At 45.6% G+C, this 20,781-nt stretch overlaps 1 protein-coding gene across 1 annotated transcript in view; it reads left to right on the top strand.

The window, feature by feature from the left end:
* Window positions 1-5,829: 5,829 nt before the first annotated feature.
* CCDC198 (coiled-coil domain containing 198) overlaps window positions 5,830-20,781 on the top strand; it is a 40,442-nt gene continuing 25,490 nt past the window's right edge. The window contains exon 1 of the mRNA XM_077464440.1: window positions 5,830-6,174. Coding sequence (XP_077320566.1) covers window positions 5,967-6,174 — 208 coding nt within the window. The 5' untranslated portion in view covers window positions 5,830-5,966. The remainder of the gene's footprint in view (window positions 6,175-20,781) is intronic.

The raw sequence follows: 20,781 nt of genomic DNA, 5'->3' as shown, positions 1-20,781 counted from the left end.
AATATGGAACTTAAGAGTGTTTTTAAATTTGCCTAGAGTTTTGGTTTAATTTTCTTCTATCGAAGTCTATGAAAAACAGCTAGTTCCATGGGAATGATTAACATTGTGTAACCTATGTGGTGGCATTGCAGCAGTAGCAGTTGCATGCTATAGATTAAACATAAAATCCAAGCTACTGTTATGTAAATGAGCTACTAATACCATTTATAAATATTTATGACAAATTCCCTGCATCTATGCAAAATTTGAGATATACGCCCTTGAATTAATGACTACTAGGAAGCAAAGTGCCACCTATTGTTCTAGGCTATTAGCCAATCCATTTTATGCCAAAGGAGACTGCCTCTTCTTTTCATTATAAAGAAACTGCAGTATTTTCAGTATGTACACCTTTTGAGTTATTATTGTAACCTTTCCTTGAAAGCAATTGTGATACTTACTTGATGTTCCAGGGATCAGGGTTTACTTATTGGAACAAAATGAGCCATGCTTCATAAGGGGTTTTGTCATTTGTTTGATCAATTGCAATCTTAGAGTCTGGCATTTTCAAGGTTGTTATATTTATTTCGTTTTTCAATTGTAACTTTTTTTTTCAAAAAAAGGCTTGTCTTTTTCAAAATATATACGCAACTGCGCAACACCTGCTGATGATAAGACGAACCTGTTTGCTGCTGTCAGAGCTGTTTTGCTTTTTTTTGCACACATGCTTAAAAACATCACTTTAGGCCTTAAGATTAGATAAATCTCCAAACATTATTATTATTATATATTCTGAAAGAAGACACCCTGGAGAACATAATAGTGGTGGTTCCATTTTTTTTAACAGTAATTAAAAATGTGTGCCACTCAGGCTACAAGGGAAAACAATCCTGTGACTGCCACTGTGAATGCCAGCAGGGAAGGTGCTTCAAGGAACTGTAAGGCAAAAGATATGTACCATGAAGCCGCATATCAATGCATACCTGCTTGTATTGAAATGAATGGCAGTCTCATCCTGGGTTCTCGCCTCTGACTAGGCTATGCAAAGACATTCACCTTTTTCTCATTCAACCACTGCGTGCTTAGTTTTGCTTGTTTGTTTTGGGTCATTGTCATGTTGGAAGCAGGGGCGGACTGACCGGTCAGTCAGTTAAGCCTGGCCGCTGCAGAGGACCTGCTAGCACCACCTGCTGAAACTCTCTGAGTTCCTGTGGGCCCCTGTCAACCATCTTTTTGGGTGTACCCGGCCCCAGAGCTGTCTCTGAGGATAAAGGGGAGCGCCGCCAGATCACACAGAGCAGGGATGACTCGCTTACACAGAAACCGCTTTGTTATCTTATGTCCAACCTCCTTTGACAGATGTCACACTGGTCTAATGATGACATGTGACGTCTATCAGGCGGGACATAAGATGACAGCGGCCACCAGGTGTAACAGCGAGAGATCTGTGTGATACAGCGGCTCTACTCTCTAACCCCCATTCACTGATTAGGCTGAATTTGGGGCACCGGTGATAAGGCTGCATTATGGACACTGGTGGTGAGGCTGCATTATGGGCACAGGTGGTGAGACTGCATTCATGGGGAAAGATGGGAAGACTGCATTCATGGGCACTGGTGGTGAAGCTGCATTCATGGGCACTGCTGAGACTGTATTGAGGGGCACTGGTGAGGCTGGATTGATCAGCATTGGTGAGGCTGCGTTGATGGGCACTGGTGAGGCTGCATTGATGAACACTTATCAGGCATTGCACTGATGGGCACTGCTGAGGTTGCATGATGTGACTGCATTGATGGGCACTGATGGGGGCTCTTTCCAACATAGACTCTCAAATGGACACAGAGAGGACCTGCAAACACACACGCAACGTCATCATGTGTTGCACCCCGGGCCTGCTGCAAACCTTCTAGTTCTATCATCTCAGATAGGGCAAAGGCCACCGCCTGCCTCCATGTCCCTCCCTCACCCTTGGCATACAGTACCCAGAAAGGCAGAAGAGGACACACCAGCCAACCACAGCATTGCCAGGGTGCAAGCCAGGCAGCCACCTATGCCGGTGACCCACCCACAGCAGGGCAAGGGTGCCAGCCAGCCAGCCACCCACGGTGACCCACCCACAGCAGGGCCAGGGTGTCAGCCACCCACGGTGACCCACCCACAGCAGGGCCAGCCAGACAGCCACCCACGGGGACCAACGCACAGCAGGGCCAGGGTGCCAGCCAGCCACCCACAGTGACACACCCACACCAGGGAGTCAGCCAGCCACCCACAGGAGCCAGCAAGCAACAGAGGATGTGGGAGCCAGCCAGCAACAGAGGACGTGGGAGCCAGGCAGCCAAAGAGGATGTGGGAACCAGCCACAGCTACAGTACACCTAGTTAAGGTAAGAGGAGCGCTACACAGTGCCAATTTTATTTCTACTTTGTGAGAGGTTGGGGCGTGGGTGAGAGTCATGGCACAAATAGGGGGTCCCGTGAGGACTAGAGTGAATGAAGGCATTCACTGTACACTCTGTTAGAAAGAGGCCCCCCTCCAGGCCCTTTGTAGTCTCTAATGGGGCCTGGGGGGTACTCTTTCTAACAGACTTTATAATGGACACTGAAAGGGCCTCTGTTAGAGAGACCCCCCTCCAGGTCCCATTAGACACCTTTGTAGTCTCTAATGGATCCTGGAGGGGGGGTCTCTCTCTAACAGAGAATCTCTAATGGATACTGTTAGAAAGAGACCCCCCCCAGGTCCCATTAGACTCTGTTGTAGACTCTAATGGGCCTGGAGGGGACGCTTTCTAACAGAATGTCTAATGGACACTGTTAGAGAGAGACCCCCCTCCAGGTCGCATTAAAAAAAAGGCAGAAGTTGTACTTTGTTCAAAATGTAGGGGCCAGGTCAGGGACGGGCCATGGGCCGGGTCAGGGGAGGGTCATGGGCGGGCCTGACAGGAAGTCCTTGCTTTATTTGGTCCAGGGGCCGTGAAGGCTTTCAGTCTGCCCCTGGTTGGAAGGTAAACCTTCTTTCCATTGACCACTTTTGGCAGAGGGCAGTGGATTTTCCTCAAGAATTTTACAGTATTTTGACCCATCCATTTTCCCTTCTATCCTGACAAGTGCTCCAGTGAAACACCCCATAACAGAATATTACCACCTCCATGCTTCACTGTGTTATTTTGATAGATTTCCACGAGACATATCAGTTGGTTTTGAGGCCAAATAATAACTTTTTATTCTCAGCTAACCAGAACATCTTTTTCCATGTACCCTCAGAATCTTCAAGGTGTGTTTTGGAAAAGCTCAGCTGTAAATGCATGGGGTCTTTCTTGAGGAGTGGCTTTTTTCTTGCAACCCTCCCATACAAGCCACATCTGTAGAGAATTTGTGATATTGCTGTCACATAGACATCATGACAACTCCTAGTCATGAATTCCTTCAACTTCTTCAGAGTTGCTGTGGGCCCCTTGGTAGCCTCTCTGACCAGTTTCCTCCTGGCTCTTTCAAACAGTGTGGAGCGATGTCCTGATCCAGGAAGGGTCTGTGTTGTACCAAATACCTACCATTTCTTAATAATAGACTTCACAGTGCATCTAGGCATTGATAAAACATTTGAAATCTCCTGACTCGTGCCTGTCCACAATTTTTGCCTTGCCGACCATAGTTGATTGTTTGCTTCAGTTACAATACCAGGGACAAAAATGCTCCAGGAAAGCTCATTTTATGCCGAGCTAATCAAAATGACCACAGCTGATTATGGTTGAAGAAGGTGTGGAGGTGATTAGCTACACCTTGATTGAGTTTTAGGAAGGGGTGATCCTTTTTCCAACTTAGTGATTCTGTTTTTTATTTTATTTTTTTATTTCTGACATGTTGGTGTGATATCTTTCACTTGGATGTTATACATTTCAGCATTATTTAGCCGGATAAAACAAAAACCGTGACTGTCTTCATTTCAGGCTGCAAAGCAACAAAATGTGATTATTTTAAGGGGGTGATTCTTTTCTATACCCATTATTGTATCACTGAGGGTATGACTGAGATATTTTCTTTCATTTGTTTTTGTAATTTGACTTTTCTGTCCGTATTGTAGATGTTGTAGATTGTAGGATTTTTTTCAACCATGAAATAAATGTACTATAGTCTCTCACACTACTAAGTGAACGATATCTAACTAACTAAATAAGGTGAAAATGATGCTAGATCTAAAGTGAACACAATGCACAAAAGAAAAAATGAAGAGGGAAGTGATCAGCGCAATTTCCTAAAGTGATAAAGTCTAAAATACTAGTAAATGCAATAATATAGTCCAATAAAGTGAAATGCAAACAAAATGTCCTAACAAGTGAAGGTAGGAAGTGGTTCTTCTGAAAAGTGATAACAGGTTCTTCTCCATATATATAAATCTTCTCAAAAGCTGAATGCTCACCGAGCGCTTACCTCCAATTAGGACTATAAAAAGCCTTGAAAGTATCCTGTAGTGGGGGTGGGTATACCGCGGTAGGTCTCCAGTTGATGGCTGTACTGGAAGATGTTTTCAGGGTTCTAATATTATCTAACCAGATTGTAGTTTCACTGTACTTAATAGACATGTTCACACTGAAATATTTTGTTTTGGAATTTTGTTTTCGTCCGAAAATTTTTTTTATTTAGTTACTCCCAAAATGTATTTTGTTTCGTTAAAATATGCATTCGTCTGAAAATCTGAAATAATTAAAGTTGAATCTGTCATTGAAGGCTTATGGTGTCTGTCGAATGTTCTAAGAAGATTCGACGTAGCAGCTAAATTGTACAACGCCCCAATCATACATTTCCAGCTATAGTAGAATTCTAATGTTGTATGACACTAGTAATAATTATATTTATTAATTATTATTACTAGTCAACCAACATTAGAACATGTCGGATTTCTCAAATTTGATTTCCACACGAAAATCAGCTGTTGCTACAGCCCACTAATGGTGCGAAATTCATACCAAAATTCTTAGATATGATTTTCGAAAGAAAATTCTTTCGAAATTCGAACCGTGTATGGCCGGCATTAGGCTCCATGCACACTGGAGCTCATAAACTGCAGTTTATTGGAATTTGGCCGTTTTTTTTAAAAGCCCATAAACTCCTCTCTATGTTAGCCTATGTGTCCATGAACACATGGACGTTTTTTAGCTTTAATCAGCAGTGAAGTTTATGGGCTTTTTTTCTGAACGCTAGAAATTTGCGTTCAAAGTGCTGTTTTTCAACGCCAAAAAACGACAAACGCTGATAAACGCGCATAAACGCTCATAAACGGTCATAAACACGCGTTAATCAGTGTTCGCCGTTCTATTTTTTCAATGCTTTGTGGGAGTTTGGGATGCACTGTGGGATTTTTGGAGTGTCCTCTGTGTATTTTTATAAAAAATGCCCATAAACCCTAACGCTCATAAACGCTCATAAACGCTAGTACAAAACGCTGTTAAAAGCAATCTGGCATCCAAAAAAAGTTTTTTTGAGCTTCAGTGTGCATGGAGCCTAATGCTTGGACATGGTTACCTCAAATGTTGTGCTTCTAATGTGCTTCAAATGTTTTTACTGTTACCAATAGAATTTGAAATGGTTGTAATAAATACTATGGTTGATTTTATCAAAATATTTTGTATAAAAGGCTATGTATCTCCCGGTTGGTCATCTCAAAAAATCCCCTTACTTTTGTCTACATTTGGTTTATTAGGTTAAGTCTACTGAATTGTGTTCTGAACACTCACTGTTGTGTCTGTTACCCCCAGGCTGGTAAATGTACTTTCATATTCACAGTCTGTTATTCTACCTCCGCTCTTGCATCATGTAAATGTTTAACTCTAGAGCAGGCCAGGAATTCTAGGAGGTTAGCTAGAGAGTGAGGAATCCAGAGACTTCTGACTTTAGAAGCAGACTGTACGTTCAAGCGGATACATTTTTATGGGGGGATATCTATGTATTTTCGTTTCAGATGAACATTTTATATTGTGATCGGCTATTCCTGCCATGGGGCTGAACACTTCTAAGTTGAACCACAAGGTGAGGAAGGTGGTGCCTCTTGACGGTAAAGATGTATTTGTGTCTCCAACAACTTCATCGGGATTTAATGGACTGAACAGCTATTCTGACTTTGGGAAAATGGATCACAGGAACCCAAAATATGAATGCCAGCTTCCACCTCTCAGGGAGACGTTGCATGCAAGAGGTCCAATAGGTAAAAGGTGTGAATGATTGTTGCGTGTATTCAAGTCATAAGACACAGCGGGAAAAGGCATGAAAAACTGGAGCAAAAAAATCGTTTTTGGCCAGGTTCTAACTCCTGGGATGGCACAACAGCCAACAGATCTACATTTGCTTCAAAACTGTTGTGAACATATTTCATTTGATACAGTTATGCAATAACACGTATTAAGGAAATAAAAGAAGCTGTGCCCACCATCATTACAGGAAGCTGCATTTGGTGGACTTGCAGACACTGGCAGGATCAAAAGGTATTTGTGAGACTTTGCAGGGGGACTAAGAGAAAACTGTAAGTGCAGCACATACTATGCATAGTTATACTACAACTGCAGCAGAGAAAAAACAGGTCTTCCCCTCTGCCAGACAGGGTCATTAATCACAGGCCTACAGTATTTAACAAAATTCTATTTTTTTGGGGCAGATAAAACAGCTGTCATATAAGTACATTACCTGTATATTTACTATAGCTGTTTACCTGGAGTTCACCTTTAAAGTGTAACTATGGGCACAAAAATAAAAAAATGGCACATCTGATGCAGTCTATCACTGGTCTTTGTTTCCTGAGGTTTCCTCTGTGACAGTTTTATTACCTATTGATCCTGCCTGATCATACACTTTTGCCCTTAAAGCAAATCTGTGCTTTGCCCATCCAAGGAATTGTGGGTGTACAAAATGAAGATAAGGACCGGTTCACTTTAAGGAAGCCTAACCTGGTTAGTGGAGCCTCCATTTTTTAACCACTTGCCGACTAGCCGCCGTCATTAACCGGTGGCAGGTCGGCTTGTTCCCGCAAATTGCCGTAACGGTACGGTGGTCACTTTAAGAGATATAGCAAGCACGCACACGGGCCCGCTGCACAGGGGGGAGGCTGATGTGTGTGGCAGGTGGCTGCCATGTCCACCGGTCACCCATGATCCCTCCACAGAGAGCCAGAACGGGGATCTGTCAATGTAAACAAACAAATCCTTGTCCTGACAGGCAAGTACAGAGTGATCGTCTGTTCCTAGTCATTAGGAACAGGGATTTCTCTGTACTCCCAGTCAGCCCCCCCCCCCCACCAATTAGAAACACCTCCCAGGGAACACATTTAACCCCTTGATCACCACTAGTGTTAACCCCCTTCCCTGTCAGTGTCATTTATACAGTAATAAGTGCATTTTTATAGCACTAATCACTCTATAAATGTCACTGGTCCCAAAAAATGTCAAACATGTCCAATCTGTCTGCAGAAATGTTGCAGTCCCACTAAAAATTGCTGATCACTGCCATTACTAATAAAAAATGATATTAAAAATGCCATAAATCTATCCCCTATTTTGTAGGCACTATAACTTTTGCGTAAACCAATCAATATACGCTTATTGCAATTTTTTTACCAAAAATATGTAGAAGAATACATATAGGCCTAAACTGATGAAGAAATTTTCTTTCTTTTTTTTGGGATATTTGTTATAGCAAAAAAAGTAAAAAATATTGTTTTTTTTTTTGTTTATAGCACAAAAATAAAAAACGCAGTGGTGATCAAATACCACCAAAAGAAAGCTCTATTTGTGGGAAAAAAGTACATCAATTTTGTTTGGGTAAAGGGTTGCACGACTGCGCAATTGTCAGTTAAAGCAAAGCACTGTTGTATCGCAAAAATTGTCAGGTCATTAAGGGGGTAAATCCTTCCGGTCTTTAAGTGGTTAAACTGTATTTCTGTTAGGAGTGTGCACTTATGAGCTGCTCATGGGTGTCCCAGCACTGAGATCTCAATGGCTGACTTCCCAGTTATTCCCCTGCTGTCATCACCATAAAACGTTCCCGCAGCAACCTATGTGCACATATATGTTCATACCCAACTGAATCCTTTTTTATACCAAATCTTCATATTCCACACATGAATAAAAAAATACTCTGAGCAATGATTTATTAAATCTATGCTTTCACTTGCTCACGTATTTCTCAGTTGCTCTGGGATTCTGCTGTCATTAAATCATTAACAGAGGTTAATGACAACACTTAACTATTCAACATGAAGCGAATTCCACACTGGGCAATGAAAACATCCACTATGAATACAGAAATGTTGTTAATGTTTAATGTAAAGTAGGTTAATGATTACTTCCCGATTTGAGCAATGTCTCTATGGAGGGGCTGTTATGTACCTGGTAAAGACCAATTTGAGGATAGCAGCCTCTCCAGCCTAAGCACCCCTTAATGGAGCAACAGGTAGCACAAGGGCAGTGTAAGAGGCAGATGAAAATAACTGGGATGACTGGAGAGTGGAGGTCCACAAAAGCATGATAGTTGTAGTACAAGTGGATTGATCAAGGATCAGGATGTAGGCAGCAGGTCACACAGCATAATCAAGGAACAAGCCAGGGTCGGTAACAGATAAGCAGCAGGGTATCATATCCAAGATTGGTGCGTGATCACAGGACTGGCTCAAGTTAACAACCAGCAAGCAGAAAAGATAAAGTTGAAGGAAAGTGCCAGAGTTGGTGAAACAGAGTTTACAGGTTTAATCAGAAGTAGGAGAATCCAGAGAAAATCAAGGTGGGTCAGGAATGAAGCACAAATCAGAGCATCAGGTAAGAATGCAGTTTAAAACCACTTAGGCAAGCCAGGCAGACCGGTTACTGCCAATGCCAAGCAAATGCACACACTGTGAAGCATAAATGTGTGTGCCCAGGCTTGCAGAGGCATGCATGTCAGTAACCCCAAGTGAAGGGCCACATGCAGATGACCTTTAATGGAACCTTTCTGAAAGTGACCCAATAAATAATAATACACAATGGTTTATTTTACTAATTAGGGTGACCATGGTTGGCTCTATGGCTCTTTAGGTACAAGATACCCTGACAAATGTTGAACTTCACTTGCCATTCATGTGTCAATGTTAGCGTTGGACAAGAGTCACGGGTCATATTTGCACCCAGGTAACAACAAAGTCTGGGGAATGCCCAGGAAAAAAAACAAAGCCTACTTACCACCAGCTCACAGACAACCAAATAAACCTGTCTAACAGTATGCGTTTAAAAAGAGGGGTTTCGTCCGCATGCATTTGCAAACGCATGCGTGAGCCAAAGAGCCACGTCAAGGCAGCCTGATATCTGTGGTCAATGTGAGTATTTTGGAGTTGTAATAAATATTGAAGTGTTCTTTATTACTACACCATGAGGTGGTTCTGTTCTACTTTTTCATTTGTATGGGTTGGTGGCCTGAGTTTTGGAGTGACTAAGAGTGAGGACTCCGTAAAAGCCATAGCCTCTATGGAATTTGCCTAAGTCTGATGGTGTGCAGAGGTTACTTGAGGGCTGTGTGACTGCTTATATCTGACGTGGTCCACAATTCAGAATAAGTGGCTCTATGTGCTGAGGTGAAGGTGGAAGACCGCCCTTTCTTTTTGCCATTATCCTGTGATGTTTATATACATCTGAGGTGCCTTCTCTGTTCCTGGCTTCAAGGAACTCTTTATGGACTATTGGGAAGGCCTTTCTTTACTTATTTTAAAAAAGCGCTGCATTTTATTTTAATACAATACAATACAATAGTATGACAGAGACACAGCAATTATATTTCACAATGAAATTCCTCAGTTCACAGGGCTAAAATATATTTATATATATCAAGGAACTAGACTCAAGTCAAATAATTAATTTCCCCTAGTAAATATCATAAGCAAATATTTTTACGCCTAGCAGACAATTAATCTGCTATTATCAGACTGTACCTGTTGCTGCTCTGCAGTAGTCTCAATAAAAGCTGCGCCAATACGGCTAAAATGTAATCATCTAATCCCTAGAGGTTATCATACCAGGAGCGTGATCTTTCATTAAACAAGCAAAATCTATCGTAAGTGGAAACTTACATTTAACAAGCAAAAATCATCCAGATAATAACATACCATTAGTTACCCTCAGAAGTAAGATGGTGGTGGATCATTTTGTGTGGATGGATATAGCCTCAAGATGGATGCCAATGAAGATGATGATTATGAATGAAGCTCAATGTGGAGTCTGATAAGGATCGATGAAGCTCAAGATGGACTCTGGTAATTAAACCATTGACTGATCATTAAAGATGAAGCCAATCATGTCTTTATGAGCTTAGCTTTTTATCTTCACAAAAACTGCTTTAACGGGGGATCATGCTATTGGCTGTCGAATATTTACCCACCTCTGATCGAAGGGTAATATTATCGATTAACTTCTTCCCATCTGCGCTATACCAGAAAGACAGCTACAGTGCAGGCTTACATTGCTGGGAGGCAAGCCCTCTGGATTGGAATAAAAATCAATAGGTAACGTTGCGCTCTAGGTATTAGCTAAAATAATAATAGAGGATATACAATAAGGCATGGAATAAATCCTAAATGCTAGTCGTACAGTACTAGAGAATAGCCATTATAAATGAATAAATATAAAGTGCACTGACAGTAGGTGAAGGCCATAAATTCAGAAGATGCAGTCAATCCACTTGTTGGTAATATTTTTTCCAGATTGGATGAGCAGGATTACTGCATGGATCAGTTTGCCATGGCGTTACAAATGCTCCTGAGACGCACGGCTCGCCTGGAATCTCCCACTGTGGCTGCTCCGGTGCAACCTGTGTTGCAGGCCAGCCCTGCTGCTGCTCCAGTTTCTGTGCAGGTACCTGCCTTGAGTATTACCTCTATAAAAGGTATGTCTGGTTCCATTCCACTTCCCCAGCGATTTGGGGGTGATCCAGTCCAATGCAGAGGGTTTCTCAACCAGATTGAGATATACTTTGAGAGGCTGCCCCAGGCATTTCCCACGGACAGAAGCAAAGTAGGTTTTGTGATATTTTTTCTTTCTGAGAGAGCCTTAGCCTGGGCAAACCCTCTACAGGAGACGCAAAAATCTGTTGTCTTGAGTTACTTAGAGTTTGTGGCTTCTTTTAAAAGGGTATTTGATGTTCCCGCATGCTCCTGTCACGTACCGTAAAAGTGGAGCCCAAGACCATGAGGGTGGCCTCTTGCAGGGTTCCTGTCCAAGCACCCCTGGTAGTGGAGACAGGGACTGCTAGGGTAAAGGAAGGGTGCAGGCGCCTGGCGGCTGTGGGAGCGAGCTGAAGCTTGAGGACACAGGAGTCCTTGTCATGGTGGCAAGGAGGCTGATCTCAACTCTTGTTCAGCGGGAGTCAGGCAGACAGGTGCAGAATCAGGATCAGTTGCAAAGTCAGGAACAGGCAGAGGTCGGTAATATGCTGGCAGCGGGGTATCTGATCAAGTGGCAGAGCTGTAGTCATAAGTACAAGCCGGGGTCAGTAGTATAGGCAAGAGGCAGATAAACAGGCAGGTGTGATCCAGGAGAGTAGTCAGAGGGAAGCTGGGTTTCAGGAACAAGGTCAGCAGATATGAATAGTAGTCAGGAACACAGGAACCAAGCTGAAGACAATCCAGCACTGAAGCCAGGCAGACTCTCAGTTTAAATAGGGTGCCGTGCACTGGGATCGTGGATGCATGCATGAGCACAATAGTGCACGTGCACACACTAGTGCACGCGCTCATATAGATGCGCCATTGCGCATGCCCATTCCAATCCTTGCCTGCCTTGGTCTGTGGCTCTGCACATGCACATTAGCATTTGCAGAACCGGGATTGGCAGCTGCTGCATAGGAATGAGCACTTGCTGTACGAGTTCTCTGACAGCTCTGCTTGTGCTGCAATTGCCTCATGTACATCAAACAGAGTACGAGAACTGTTGCCGATAATGCCATTGGATTCCATACTCTGGCAGCAGAGGTTGCTTGGAACAATGAGGCCCTCGTGGCTGCTTTTTCTCATGGTCTCTTGGATACCATCAAGGATGAAATAGCAGCCCGAGATATATGCACTGAGCTGGAGAAGTTGATCACATTTGCCATCCTCATTGACTCCAGACTCAGAGAAAGACTTCCTTGCTTCCGCGCTTGTGGAAGCCTCCTGTACATTTGTCTCTGAACTTTGCAGTCCCACCCTTGCCTCCCTCACCTCCCATGAATCCTGGTGCTGCGTCGGTCTGTGAAGATGAACCCATGCACTCAGGCGTCTCTCTGAGGATGAGAGAACCCTTAGGAGGAGGGAGAGACCGGTCACTTTTGAAGTCTTATCCTACCTGTCCAGGGGTACAATCCGGAGGAATGCTCTGGGGTCTCATCCTTGGACGTACATGCCCCTGTCCTCCTCCATGATTTCTATAGACGTTTTCCCCTCAAGCCTGGTGGTCCTCCAAGGTAAAGGGGTCATTGAGGAGGGAGTACTGTCAGGGCTGGGCTCGGCCCTTCCTTCTCAAAGCTGGCCGCTCAGCTATCAGCTAATTGTCAGCTCCTTTCTCTCCACAGTGACTCACCTGTTAATGAAATCCTGCTCATCAGTCTTGCCTACTTAAGCAGTCCAGCCCAGATGATCTCTGCTGTCACCTTGGTCACATATCTAGAGATGCTCTCCTGTGTTCCTGTTAAAGACTTGCTTGCCTGACATTCCTTCTGGCTCCAGATCCTGCTTGCTGTTCTACTACGCTCATCTCTGGCTCCCTGACGTTTTGGCTTTTCTGACTATCCGTTCCAGTTCCTGAACTCTGGCTATGTTTTGACTACATTTACGCTGTTTGCCTTTTTATTATTATTATTATCATTATTATTAAACAAGTGTGATTTAACTGTACTTCTGTATCAGTCTGAATCATGGTTTCTGACACCAATATAGTACTCACATTAAAAGTATACAAACTTAACACAGCACCAGGAGCGGTGAGCTCGCAACCTGATATCACTTTTCCGATGCCTATCTGTTCCGATGCGTAGTGTCACGGTCACAATCACGTAACTTCATCAGGGAATCATGCTTGTTTTATTGTGAATAGGGATGAGCCGAACACCCCCCGGTTCGGTTCGCACCAGAACTTTCGAACGGACCCCGCGTTCGTAACGAACGTTAGAACCCCATTGAAGTCTATGGGACTCGAACGTTCGAAATGGAAAGTGCTAATTTTAACGGCTGATATGCAAGATACTGTCCTAAAAAGGGTTTGGCGACCTGACTCCTGCCTCAGGGGACATGGGTCAATGCAAAAAAAAGTTTTCAAAACGGCCGTTTTGGCGGGAGCACTGATTTTAATGACAATTAAAGTGAAAAAAAAAAAAGAAATATTCCTTTAAATATGGTGCCTGGGGGGTGTCTGTAGTATGCCTGTGAAGTGCCACGTGTTTCCCGTGTTTAGAACAGTCCCTGCACAAAATGACATTAAACGGAAATAACACCATTTAAAACTGCTTGCGGTTTTAATGTTATATCTGGTTCCTGCAATATGGTTGAAAATCATTCAGAAAAATGGCATGGGTAGCCCTCCCTGCCCATTACCAGCCTATTTGGGTCTTGTACGCATATTAAGGGGAACCCCGTACCCATATTAAAAAAAGGAAATGCGTGTGGCCCCCAGGCCCTATATACTCAGAACAGCAGTATACAGGCGGTGCAAACAAGACAGGGACTGTGTAGGTTTGTTGTGTTAAGTTGAATCTGTTTGTAATTTTCAACTGGTACATTTTTAAAATGTAGCTCCAGTCAAAAAAACTATTTTTAAGCTTTTTGGAAAACATAGGGAAGGGTTATCACCCCTGTATAATTTGTTTTGTCGTTCATCTTTTTTCATCTCACTTGCTGTTGTCTCCTTCCGTTTGCAAGTAGGAGATGTTTGTAAATTGGATGTTTGAAAGTAGGGGCCTGCCCTATATGCTCTGCAGAAATGGCGGAACAAGGTGTTGGTTTTGCCACAACATTGTAAGCCCTCAAAGTGACTCTTGGTGGGCGCTGGAGCGCCCTGCTGTGAACGATTATATCAAGAATTGTAATTACATGCCATTGTTGAACAGTGGTAGAAAAATTGACCTTTGGTGGTTGTGGTGCTGGTGCCACAACACTATAAGTCCTCACCGTTACTCTGGGTGGGCACAGGAAGGGGCCCTCCTGTGAAATATTATATCAAGAATTGTAATTACATGTCCCTGTTAAACAGGGGCAGAAAAATTGGGCCTTAGGCACTGGTGCCATCACACTGCAACCTCTGCCATATACTCTAGTTTTATTGCAGGAATTAGCCCTGCTGCAAAGCATTGCATCAAAAATTGTAATTAAACACCCCTGTTAAACAGGGGCAGAAAAATTGGGCCTTAGGCACTGGTGCCATCACACTGCAACCTCTGCCATATACTCTAGTTTTATTGCAGGAATTAGCCCTGCTGCAAAGCATTGCATCAAAAATTGTAATTAAACGCCCCTGTTAAACAGGGGCAGAAAAATTGGGCCTTAGGCACTGGTGCCATCACACTGCAACCTCTGCCATATACTCTAGTTTTATTGCAGGAATTAGCCCTGCTGCAAAGCATTGCATCAAAAATTGTAATTAAACGCCCCTGTTAAACAGGGGCAGAAAAATTGGGCCTTAGGCACTGGTGCCATCACACTGCAACCTCTGCCATATACTCTAGTTTTATTGCAGGAATTAGCCCTGCTGCAAAGCATTGCATCAAAAATTGTAATTACATGTCCCTGTTAAACAGGGGCAGAAAAATTGGGCCTTAGGCACTGGTGCCATCACACTGCAACCTCTGCCATATACTCTAGTTTTATTGCAGGAATTAGCCCTGCTGCAAAGCATTGCATCAAAAATTGTACTTAAACGCCCCTGTTAAACAGGGGCAGAAAAATTGGGCTGCTGGCATCACCCAGAACCAAAAATGTTCTTCCAACATATCAGCGGAGGAGGAAGAGGATAGACAATCAACATAACAGGACAGTCACTCAGCATCAGCATAGGCAGTCTTAAAGGGATGTGGTATTTCAAAAAAAATTATTCGGTTACATCAGCTTCAGGTGCTTGGTAGCTGTGGGTGATCCAAGACTGATTCATCTTGATGAAGGTCAGTCGATCTACTGATTCGGTGGACAGGCGCACCCTGTGATCGGTAACGAAGCCACCAGCAGCACTGAAGGTGCGTTCCGAAAGAACGCTGGATGCAGGACAGGCCAGTAGCTCAATTGCATACTGTGCAAGCTCTGGCCAGTGATCCATCCTCAAGACCCAGTAAGCCAGAGGATTTTCAGTGGGAAAGGTGTCCAAGTCTGACCTTGCCCCTAGGTATTCCTGCACCATGTAAATTAGACGCTGGCGATGGGTGCTGGAACCAATCATACCTTGGGGCTGCGGACTAAAAAATTGTCTGAAAGCATCAGTCAGATGGCCACCTTCTCCACCGCTCCTTCTGACTGATGCCTCAGCAACACGTTGTCCAGGACCAGGAGTTTGTGACCTCCCAGTCTCTGGGAACGCGTTGCACAGAGCTTTCTGCAAGGCCTCCCGGAGATGTCTCATCCTCTGCTCCCTCTGCGATGGCAAGATAAGGTCGGCAACCTTACCCTTGTACCGTGGATCAAGGAGAGTGGCCAGCCAGTAATGGTCCCTCTCCTTGATCCGAAGAATACGAGGATCCTTCCGCAGGCTTTGCAGGATCAGGGAGGCCATGCAGCGTAGGTTAGCTGAGGCATTCGGTCCGGAGTCCTCTGGGTCACTAAGGACAACATGATCCGCAGCTACCTCCTCCCAGCCACGTACAAGTCCACGTGTTTCTTGGGACTGTAAATCATCCCTATAAGACTGCTGCTGCTGATACTGATGCTGAGTGCCAGCCTCCACCTCCATGCTGACACAATCATCCTCCTCCTCCTCTTCCTCCTCCTCACCCTCTTCCTGTGTGATGGGTGGCACAGCAGGAACACTGTCTGGATAAAGGGGGCCTTGAGAGGCAAGGAAGTCCTCCTCTTCCTGCCTCTGTTCTGCCTCAAGTGCCCTGTCCATTATTCCACGCAGCGTATGCTCCAAGAGGTGGACAAGAGGTACAGTGTCACTGATGCATGCACTGTCACTGCTCACCATCCTTGTGGCCTCCTCAAACGGTGACAGGACAGTGCATGCATCCCTGATCATGCCCCACTGGCGTGGTGAGAAAAAACCAAGCTCCCCTGACCCTGTCCTGGTGCCGTAGTCGCACAGGTACTCATTGATGGCCCTCTGCTGCGTGTGCAGCCGCTGCAGCATGGCCAATGTTGAGTTCCATCTGGTGGGCATGTCACATATAAGGCGGTTCTTGGGCAGGTTCAACTCCTTTTGGAGCTCAGCCAGCCGAGCACAGGCATTAAATGATCGGCGGAAATGCACACAGACTCTCCTGGCCTGCTTCAGGACATCCTGTAAGCCGGGGTACCTGCCCAAGAACCGCTGCACCACCAGGTTAAGGACGTGAGCTACACAGGGCACATGGGTCAGTTGTCCCTGTCGGAGGGCGGAGAGGAGGTTGGTGCCATTGTCGCAAACCACCATTCCTGGCTTAAGCTGGCGTGGCGTCAACCACCTCTCGGCCTGCCCCTGCAGAGCTGACAAAACATCCGCCCCAGTGTGGCTCCTGTCCCCCAAACAAACCAGCGCAAGCACGGCATGGCATCGTTTTGCCTGCGTACTTGCGTAGCCCCTGGAACGCCTACGGAGCACCGCTGGTTCTGAGGACAGAGCACTGGAAGAGGCCATGGAGGAAGAAGAAGAGGAGGGGGTGGAGGAGAGAGGTGTGTCACAACCAATAGTAGCATTTTGGAGGCGTGGTGGCGGAACAACCTCCAACACTACTGCACCTTGTCCTGCATCCTTCCCAGCAGCCAGAAGAGTGACCCAATGGGCCGTGAAAGACAGGTAACATCCCTGTCCATGCCTGCTGGACCATGAGTCAGCGGTAATATGCACCTTACCGCTGACCGCCCTGTCCAGCGAGGCAAGGACATTGCCTTCCACATGCCGGTAGAGAGCCGGAATCGCCTTCCGTGAGAGGAACCGCACATTGTACAAACTCACGGTAGGGGGCCGAGTCTACCAACTGAAAAGGCAGCAGTTGAAGTGCTAGCAATTTAGCCAAGCTAGCATTCAACCGCTGGGCATGTGGATGGCTGGGAGTAAACTTCTTCCGCCGGTCCAGCAGCTGGGGCAGGGACATTTGCCTGCTATAATCGGATGTGGATGTACCACTAGCAGAGTTCCCGGAAGCAATTGGCTGTGACACACCTAATTCTACACCTTCATTCCTCTCAGAGCAGGTTTCAGAGAGGACTGAAGGTCTAGTGGGGTTGGAGATGCCAGCTGATGAGGAGCAAGGAGAGGTCCGCTTTGTTCTTTGGTGTGGGTCTTTGAGGTACGCTTGCCAACGAGCTGCATGGCAGGTCAACATATGTCTGGTCAAGCATGTGGTGCCCAAGCGGCTGATGTTTTGGCCACGTGAGATACGCTTGAGACATATGTTGCAAATAGCAGCGGTGCGATCTGATGCACTCGTCTCAAAAAAGGCCCACACCAAAGAACTTTTAGAATAACGCGCAGAGGAAGCGCTCTGCGCAGGCGGAGCTCTGCGGTGTGATTCAGTCGGTGTGCTGCCCCTAAGCTGGCCCCCGGAGGGCACCCTGCCTCGTTGGACATGTGCCTCCTCCTCCTCCTCCTCCTCCCTCCTTCCAGGCACCCACGTGGAGTCAGTGCCCTCATCATCCCCTCCCTCTTCATCGCTGTAGTAAACCTGGCAGTATGCTGCAGCTTGTGGAACATGACTGCCAGATTGCTGTGCTTCTTGAGCATCCTCTCTCTCTGCGCTCACGCTACTGCCTTCCTCTAGCTGAGTGTCATCATCAGAGCCCACCAAACACTGGGCATCCTCCTGGAGCATGTACCCAACACTGTGCTCAAAGAGTTCAGGAGACTCCTCAGGAGGACGTGGTGGGTCTAGGGAAGGAGTCACTGATGATGACATTGAGAGGAGGGAAGACGATGCGTTGGCAGCTGCTTTGCTACTACCCTGAGACTGGGTGAGAGAAGATGAGGAGGATGAAGAGGGCTTGGTCATCCACTCTACCAAGTCGTTGGCATGTTGCGGTTCAACATGTCCAGCTGCAGAAAAGAAGGACAAGCATGTCCCATGGCCACGTGCTGATGACAATGCACCGCGTCCACGACCAGCACTGTTGTCTCTAGACACAGAGCCTGCTTGCCCTCTTTTATCGGTTCGCGCCTGTCTGCCTCTCCTTGCTGGCCTTCCAGACATGGTAATGGCCTGAAGGGAGTTGGGTAAAACAGTAGTTGGGTAGTTTATATTGTGCTGTAGGCACACAACACCCACTAACTCCTGCAGATGCCTTTTTTATAGAACAGCAGAGTTAAAGGGGTATATACAGATGTATACTGTGCTGTGCTGGAAGCACACACAACTTCCAATAACTCCTGCAGATGACAATTGGGCCCAAATAGAGAACAGCTATGTAGGTGGATTATAGCGGTATGTACTGGGTACAGAGCACGCAGACAGCACGCACTATCTCCTGAGTGACACTACTGACTGCAAGCTCTAGTGTTAAAGATGGACCACTAGCTATATAGGTGAGGTGAATATCACGGTGTATACTGCGGTCAGGGCACGCAGACAATAACCAGAAAACAGCAGAGTTAAAGGGGTATATACAGATGTATACAGTGCTGTGCTGTGCTGGAAGCACACACAACTTCCAATAACTCCTGCAGATGGCAATTGGGCTCAAATAGAGAACAGCTATGTAGGTGGATGTACTGGGTACAGAGCACGCAGACAGCACGCACTAACACTACTGACTGCAAGCTCTATTATTAAAGCTAGATCACTAGCTATATAGGTGAGGTGAATATAGTGGTGTATACTGCGGTCAGGGCACAGACAGTAACCACTACACAAGAGCAAAATAGTAAATCAGCCAAAAACGATTGGTGTGTAACTGTGTTGAAGGTACACAGAACACCCACTGCTTCAGACGCCAACACACTACACGAGGCCGCCTCAAAGGCGGCCTTATATAGTGTGGGGCGTGCACTACACAGCCTGAGCTATGATTGGCCACAGGCAGGACGCCTGTGGCCAACCATGGCTCTCCGCGCTACTGGCGCTGCGATTGGCCAAGCATGCGGGGTCACAGTGCATGCTTGGCCAATCGTGAGCCAGCAATGCATTGCGCCATCGCAGTGCATTGTGGGCCACACGAATTTTGCCGCGAACGGCCCAAACGTTCGGAATTCGGCGAACGCACGAACGACCAATGTTCGAGTCGAACTTACATTCGACTCGAACACGAAGCTCATCCCTAATTGTGAACAATGTGAGTATTTTGGAGTTGTAATAAACATTGATGTGTTCTTTACTACTACACCATGAGACGGTTCTGTTCTTCTTTTTCATTTGGGTTGGTGGCCTGAGTTTGGAGTGACTATCTAAGAGTGAGGACTCCGTGCAAGCCATAGCCCCTAAGGAATTTGCGTAAATCAGATAGTGTCCAGTGGTTACTTGAGTGCTGTTTGACCACTTATATCTTAGCTGGTCCACAATTCAGAATAAGAGGGTCAATGCACTGAGGTGAAGGTAGAGGACCGTCCTTTCTTTTTACCATTATCCTGTGATGTTTTATATACATCTCAGGTCCCTTCTCTGTTCCTGGCTTCAAGGAACTCTTTATGGACTATTGGGAAGATCTTTCTTTACTTATTTTAAAAAAAAACACTGCATTTTATTTTAATACAATTGCGGATAACAGTAAGATTAATAGTATGACAGAGACACAATTATATTGGAGGGTAATATTACCGATTACCCTCTTACCGCCTGCGCTATAGCTGAAAGACAGCTACGGTGCAGGCTTACATTGCTGGGAGGCAAGCCCTCTGAATTACCCCTGCCTTTGCCTGTCCCTAAACACCCTTGGATGCACATTCAGGCTAACTTGTCCTCAAGTTCTGCTGCCTCTACACCTGATGATGCAGTCCAGTCTGTCATTACAACTGCCAATGCGGTCCAGTCTGTTTCTGCCCCAGTTATTCCAGTTCAGCCCATGCCAATAGAGCCTCTTGCTTTTTGATATTTGCAACATTCAGTAACCTGGCCTCACCCTACTGCAACTTGTCTAAGAAGTTCCACCCATCCTTTGGATAGACTGCCTCATTTGGCCAGGTGGGGCCTTTGACCTTTTCTTCAAGCCACTCTGCAACCAGCTTGTGTTCCAACTATCCAGCTTGATTACAGTGACACATCACCTGCTAACAAACCTGAGCTTGCTGATCCCCTGACCTTTGCCCAGCCTGATGGTCCTGTGCTGGATGTGCAGCTTGTCTCTAAGGGTCCAGGGGCCCTTCCTCAGAGTGTATGTGCTCCTGCTCTGTCATAGCGACTGGTCCCAGCATCCTGGTTTTGACTGTGGCATTCTCCTTGTGTGTCTGTCCACATACAAGGTGATTGATTGTTGCCAGACTCTGGGTGGAGACTAAAGCCTATAGTGTCATGCTTGTCAAACTGCATGTGTAACTCTGAACTCTGCCTGTCTTTTACCTGGACTGTCATTGAACCACTCTGCCTGTCTGCCAACCACAATTACATGTTTGCTTTGCTCAGTTCACATCTGCCCTGGTGTGGTAGCCAGGCATTATAGCATTGTGTATAATGGGAAACCCAGTACCAGTAGGCCCGCTTGACTTGTGGGAAAGGGGGCTGCTATTAT

The sequence above is a fragment of the Lithobates pipiens genome, unplaced genomic scaffold (assembly GCF_037356315.1).
Source record: "Lithobates pipiens isolate NorthernLeopardFrog02 unplaced genomic scaffold, aLitPip1_a1.2 Scaffold_30, whole genome shotgun sequence".
NCBI lineage: Eukaryota > Metazoa > Chordata > Amphibia > Anura > Ranidae > Lithobates > Lithobates pipiens.
Note: the sequence above shows the minus strand (reverse complement) of the source record. Positions and strands in the feature narration are given on the sequence as shown.